At 53.4% G+C, this 6,223-nt stretch overlaps 1 protein-coding gene across 3 annotated transcripts in view; it reads left to right on the top strand.

The window, feature by feature from the left end:
• The first annotated feature begins 239 nt into the window (after positions 1 to 239).
• The window catches only part of LOC102453157 (butyrophilin subfamily 1 member A1-like), a 35,579-nt gene continuing 29,595 nt past the window's right edge, over positions 240 to 6,223 (top strand). For all 3 annotated transcript variants that reach the window (XM_089770481.1, XM_089770480.1, XM_089770479.1), the window contains exons 1-3: positions 240 to 642; positions 3,689 to 3,805; positions 5,099 to 5,446. In XM_089770481.1, the coding sequence (XP_089626607.1) occupies positions 3,706 to 3,805; positions 5,099 to 5,446 (448 nt within the window). In that variant the 5' untranslated portion in view covers positions 240 to 642; positions 3,689 to 3,705. The remainder of the gene's footprint in view (positions 643 to 3,688; positions 3,806 to 5,098; positions 5,447 to 6,223) is intronic.

Genomic DNA, 6,223 nt, shown 5'->3' with positions numbered 1-6,223 from the left:
CCACCCCCCACCCTCCGATTTTTCCCCTTTAGCCCCTCTTCTGACGTTACCCACAGTAGCTTGATCCCTCCTGCCGGTAAATTTCTGCCCCCTGCTCAGAGCATGACCCCCCCCCGCTGCAATTTGCCCCCCTTCATCCTTTTGAACCCCTCTAAAGAGGAGGCAGCAAATTCTACGGAGCAGTGAGGCCAGAGGCTACAGTGAAGGCTACTGAGTTTGCTCCGTTCGGGTGCGCATGCTCAGGGCACTCAAAGTCGAAAATTTGGAGAAGTAGTGACGGGAGATGGGGGGAGGAGGGAGCCGGGGCTGCGAGTCCCGCGGGAGTCGAGCATGCCCCCCCTCCCCCCCGTGTCTCTGTAAGGGCGAGGTCTAGCCTGCCTACGTGACAGGGTTTGAAAGTTCCACTTTCACTTTCCGCCCCGCGCTCGGGTATCTTGGGCCGGGGCTGCGCCCCCTGGGAGAACCTGGGTTCCAGCCTGGCCCCATGACGGGATTCGACCGTTCCATTGTCCTTCGGTGTCCTCCGGACCAAAGGCCGCGTCTCTAGCGAGCTGCGCGGGGACCCTGCGGGCCTAGATCGCCCCGGGACAGGGAGCCCGGCCGCGCCCGGCAGAGCGTCCCGCGCCCCGAGGCTCCAGCCAGGTAGGTGCTGCTCCCGGGCGGGGCTGGGCGAGCCTGGGAGGGCGCGGGCGGATGGTTGGAAACACCCGGCGGGAGCCGCCCAGCGATCCTTGGCCCCGCTCCGTGCGGGACCGGCCTGGGGTTCCCCTTTCGCAGAGATCTCCGGTCCCATCCCCCGCAGGGCGTCCCTCTGCCCTTCGGCTGGGTTGGGAATTTCTGCCCTTTACGTGTTGTTCAGAGCAGGGCGCCCGCTTTGTTTTCCGGGGCGACTTGTGACAAATCCCGCCCGAGATTTCGGAGTCAGGCCCCTCGCTGCGCGAAGTCGGGTTTCCAGCCCGCTCTCGCTGCACTTTTCCGCCTCTTGCCGGCGGGGTGAATCCTCTTGGGTTTGTAAAGCATCGAGTCCTGCTCGGAACCAGTCAGGGCAGCAAACTGCAGCTTGGTCTTTCTGCAGTCCGTGAGAACCAAGCATGTGCCTAAAACTGATCTTGTGCTCCAGGGTGTCACTGAGGGGGGACTCCAGGCTACACGGATACAGGGAAATGTATTCTACGTTGTGAAACGGATCGTTTCCTCCTGTGTGACAAGCCACTGAAGTTGCAGTATTTTGAGGAAACCTATGGGAGGAGTACAGCTATTCAAAAATGGTAGCGCAGGCTGGGGAATTACGTCACAGTGTGGTTTGGTTTAAACCCTAAAAATTAGTTTTTCATTTAGTATCAATTTCATTGAAAAATCAGTATTAACGAATTCTAGAAGTAAAATGTGGTTTGGGGGCATGGAGAGGGAGAAAGAGGGGTGAGGTAAAAGTTTGGGGACAGTGTCACTGGCTTTGAGCACCCTACAGAAAGGGTTTCAAGTGCTCCTGCAGACCTATACCTATGATCACTATATTGCCTGCTCCTGCCCTCATATCCCTCACCCCCCTCTGCTTTCCTGGCTCCTGCCCTTCCCACTCCCCTCATCCCTTGCATGACCTGCCCCCCTCCCCTGCACCAGCCCTTCTCTTCCCCCTGTGCTCTCTCCTCCTCTAATTCTACTCTGATCAGCTGTAGCTGCCCCTCCCCATCCCCCCTCCTGACACCTTCCTCTGCCCACCTCTCTCCTCTGGTGCCCATCTCTCCCCTCCACGTGTCTGCCCTTCTGCTTCACCCTCACAATCCCCTGACGCTTGCACCTTCCCTTACCCCTGCACCTTCCTGGTGCCTCCCTCTTCCCTCACTGCCCCTGCCTTCCTTGTCCCCTATCACCCTGGTGCCCACCCTCTCACCACCCTCTGCCCCAGTTCTCCCCTCTGTGCTCCATCCCCTGCCTTCTACATGCTCACACCCCTCCTTTCAACTCCTCCTCTCTAGGCACCCACTCCCCTCTCCTCTTCCTCCCTCTTGCCCCCAGTGCCCCTCCCGTCTCCTCTCCTAGCATCACACTGTCCCCTTCCTTCTCTCACTCCCACGGACATCTTCTTTCCCCCCTGCCTTTTTCCTCATTGTCTCCTCTTGGCCCCCTGGCATTTGTCTCCCCTCTAACCTGCCCCTTGGTGCCTGCTCCTTTTCTCCTGCCTTGCCCCTCTCTCCTCGGCCCAAGCCCGTTCCTCTCCTCACCCACCTTTCCTTTAGTTCTATCCCTTCCCTCACCTTCTGCCTTCCTTGTGGAAAGCAGTTTGTGGGGTTGGAGCCAGGCTGTGATGTTATTACCAGGGTCTCGGTCCCAGCTGCTCCCGGTGCAGGACTCCATGCTGACACTTGAGCAGAGGCCACCCACAGTGCTATTTTTAGTACTGTGATCTCGGTACCCACAGTCTGCCTGGCCCCAGGTGGAGTTAAGCAGCAGCCATATGAGGCTCATTGCAGTCAGACTGTCCCAGCTGGAATGTGTGTTGTGTGGCTGCCGCTTGACTCCAGCTAGAGCTGGGATTGCCTGCAGGGACCCAGACCATGGTACTAAAAAATAGCACCACAGGGGGTCTCTGCAGTCCCGGCACTTGCTGAGCCTGAGTGTGCCCCGTCCTGTGGCACCCCAGCTCTCAAGGCAGCCCAGAGGAGAAGGAGGCGGTGCCATTGGATTAGGACCCCACACTGCAGAGACAGTATGGTGGGGGGAGGGAGGGAGGGAATGTGGAGAGGAAAAGGCTGTGTGCTACTGGAAGCTGGCCTTGCTGCCTTACTCACCCTGCTGTGAGGGAGGGGAAGGAGGCTGTTGCGTGTGGCAGAGTGCAGCGACTGCGGAGCTAGTGCACCTAGAGACTGTGTCTACACTAGGAAACGATTTCAAAATTACTAAATTCGACTTAATAACTCCCGATTTTACAATATCAAAATAGCGTGTTTCTACTGCAGGGCGTTGCCTCTATACACCCAAGATACATTTCAAAACACAGGGATGTAGAGCAAAATGATGTAAAGCGGGGATTTTTTTCCCTCCGCTGACTTCCATTTGTACAAATTGGTCTCTTTTTTTCTGCACGACGTAAGAGCAGGGAATGGGAGGATGTGTAATGCAATAGTTCCTAGAAGTGTCAACATTAGTGCAGAACCGACATATACTGGGGAGACATATAGCAGGGACGCCCTGTACGGGGAAGCCTCAAAAATAGTCCAAGGCAGGCTCCAAGGGAAGCCTCAAAAATAGTCCAAGGCATACCTTGACTTACTCCCTAGGGCTTCCTTGGGCTCTAATTAGTTCAAATTCCTCTGGGGAGTAGTTATTTTGAAATAATGGCACTGGAGTGTCCACACTAGTGCTATTTTGAAATAGCTATTTCAAAATTAACGCTATTCCCCAAGGAAAGCGGGAGTCCAGATTTTGAAATCCACGGCCTATTATTTTGAAATAAGGGATTTGTTAGGGTGGATTCTCCACCTATAAATTCAACCTAAGGTGGGTTATTTTGACATAAAGTCTTAGCATAGGCCAGGGCTAAATGCCTTGCCCGTGTGGACACCTTGAATGTTACAGTGCTGGGGACTGATTTACTGCACGGTAACTTGCCAGTGTAGACTTGGCCTGAGTGCTAGTGAGTGTGTTACTCACTGTGGTAAGTTTTTGTTTTCTCCTTCCTGTTGTCTAGATCAAGTTTCAGGGAAGATGAAGGTTCCCTCCATCTGCCAGAGCGCCAGAGCCAGTTCCCCTCTGCCTGGTTTTCTTGTTTTCTTCCTGACTTGTTATGTCTGCAGCATGGAATCAGGTAGGACTCTGCACCGGGTCTGTGGTTTCTCAGAGGATTTATTTAAGTCCCAGAAGTGTCTTAACAACATGCGCACCTCAGAGTCAGTGGATCTTCTCACAAGGTGCATCTACACTGAACCGTTACTTCAAAACAACAATGCGTCTGCACAGCCATTCCTTTATTTTGAAATAATTTCAAAAGAATGGGCGGCTTATTCCAAAATCTGGAAATCTCATTCCATGAGGAATAACGCCTCTCCTGAAATAGCTATTTTGAAATAAGGCGCATATAGACGCTCCACTGCCGCTTTTTCAAAATAGCCCCTCCCCTGGGCCGTTCTAAGTTATTTCTCCCCAGTGCATCCTGGGGCTTTAAATCAAGATAGCCCGTCTACATGAGGGGAGCCTGCCTTGGACTAGTTTTGAGGCTTCTCTGTAACGTAGATGTGCTATTTCGAAATAAGCGTGCAGTGCAGATGTACCCACAGTGTGTAAACATAACACAGCAAGCTTGCTGTAAGTTGTGGGGATGGTCCTGCAACTGTGGGGAACTCTCCTGGCTTCTGTACCACCCTGCTGAAATGGGTTAGTGACAGGATCTGAATCCTCGCTCCCACGTCTTTACTCAGAGCATGTCTACACTGGGGAGTTATTGCAAAAGAACCTCCTTTATTTCTAAATAACAAGGTGTGTGTCCACACTTTCAAGCCTGTTATTTCAAAATAACTATTCCTGCTTGGGAAGAGGAAAAAGCTTATTTCAAACTAGTTATTTGGGGAATTAATTATTATTTCAAAATAACCTGCCAGTGCAGACACAGCCCCAGCGGCCTCCCTGACCTCGAGGGCTCCACTTCCACTTTCCTGTGTGGCAGAGTCCTTGGAACCCAGCAAGGCTGGGCCCAGGGTTCCTGTGAGACTAAATCTAAGGAAGGGGCTGAGTTGTCCTCACTCCAGGGTCCTGTCTCCTCACTGGGCAATAGGGAATGTCAAAGGAAATCCCGTCACCCTGCTCCTGGCTGTGCCCCAGGGATGCTGTGGGTTAGACACTTGCTCTGATGGTGGCCACATGCCCTCAGGCTCTAGGTGGCAGGAATTGTCTCCCCAGCATTAGCTCCCTCAGCTGGGGTTTCCCTCCAGCCCGGCCTACAATGCCCATTGGCTGGTGGCATCTCCTTGTGCCGGGTCCCTTCCTGGTACCTCCAGGGAATACAAACTACAGCAAACAGGACCGGTTTTGTGTGTGCCACTGACTAAATAGACAAGATCTTCTCTCTGAGCTTTTCTCCCTTCTCTCCTGGGACATTCCACAGCACAATTTACAGTGGTTGGACCTGACCAGCCTGTCACGGCCGTGGTGGGGGAGAAGATCGTGTTACCCTGTCACCTGGCCCCCAGGATGAGCGCTGAGAACATGGAAGTAACGTGGTTCCGGTCCCAGCTCTTCCCATTTGTCCATCGCTATAGAGGTGGAAAGGACCAGTACGAGCAGCAGATGCCAGAATACCAGGGGAGGACAGAGCTCTTGAAAGATGGTCTGACCCAGGGGAATGTTACTTTGAAAATTCTCCATGTCAGAGTCTCTGACGAAGGGCGGTACAGCTGTTTTGTTCAAGATGGCCTCATTTTTGAAGAAGCACTGCTGGAACTAAAGGTGGCAGGTCAGTAGCATGTGTCTGTACGTCTCTCCAGGATGGCGCTGAGTGATTCAAATGAGTTGAGCATTTTACCCGCGGTCTGTTCCTGAGGTGGCTCACTTACTTGTACCAAATGTGGAGACAAGTGGAAAAGGTGCCTCTGGATTATGATGCCTTCTTCATCAAGTGTCATCTCACCCTTTCACCGAACACTTTCCGGGTGTGGGAAACGGACCCAAACAGAGACATAAAACCCGATTTCCCATAGTCACATGGTTAAATCTAATGCCCAGGAATGACTTTTTGTGTCCTGAAATAATTGGCCAAATATGAAAATACTCTTCTGTGGTGGGGCAATGGCCCCACACTGGCTGGGAAGGGTCAATGCAGGCTGGAAGAAGCCTGGGCAGAGCCCTAGCCCATTGGAGAGAGGTTTAGAAAGAGCCGAGTGCAGCTTCTGGGACAGCTCTATAGAGAGGGAGCTGCCCACAGAGAGAGTCAGTGAGGCCCTGGCCAAGGAAGGTGCAAGGTCTGGTTCCCTCAGAGAAGGCACCATCGGTAGAGCAGGGCTGGACTAGAGAGGGAGGCTCCAGCCTGACCCCTGCCTGGCTGTGGCCCTGCTACAAGGCCAGGAGGTGCAAAGGGCCAGAGGGGACATGGTCCAGTGAGCAAGAGGCAGTCAAGAGGAGTAGAGGGCAGGACAAGACCCTCTACTGAAATCTCTGAAGTTTGATCTTCACTTGCAAGCTCCCCTGTCCCTTTCCATGCAAAGCGGCAGTGGGGAAAGTGATACAGACTGAT

The sequence above is a fragment of the Pelodiscus sinensis genome, chromosome 19, assembly GCF_052426305.1.
Source record: "Pelodiscus sinensis isolate ZL-2025 chromosome 19, ASM5242630v1, whole genome shotgun sequence".
Lineage (NCBI taxonomy): Eukaryota > Metazoa > Chordata > Testudines > Trionychidae > Pelodiscus > Pelodiscus sinensis.
Note: the sequence above shows the minus strand (reverse complement) of the source record. Positions and strands in the feature narration are given on the sequence as shown.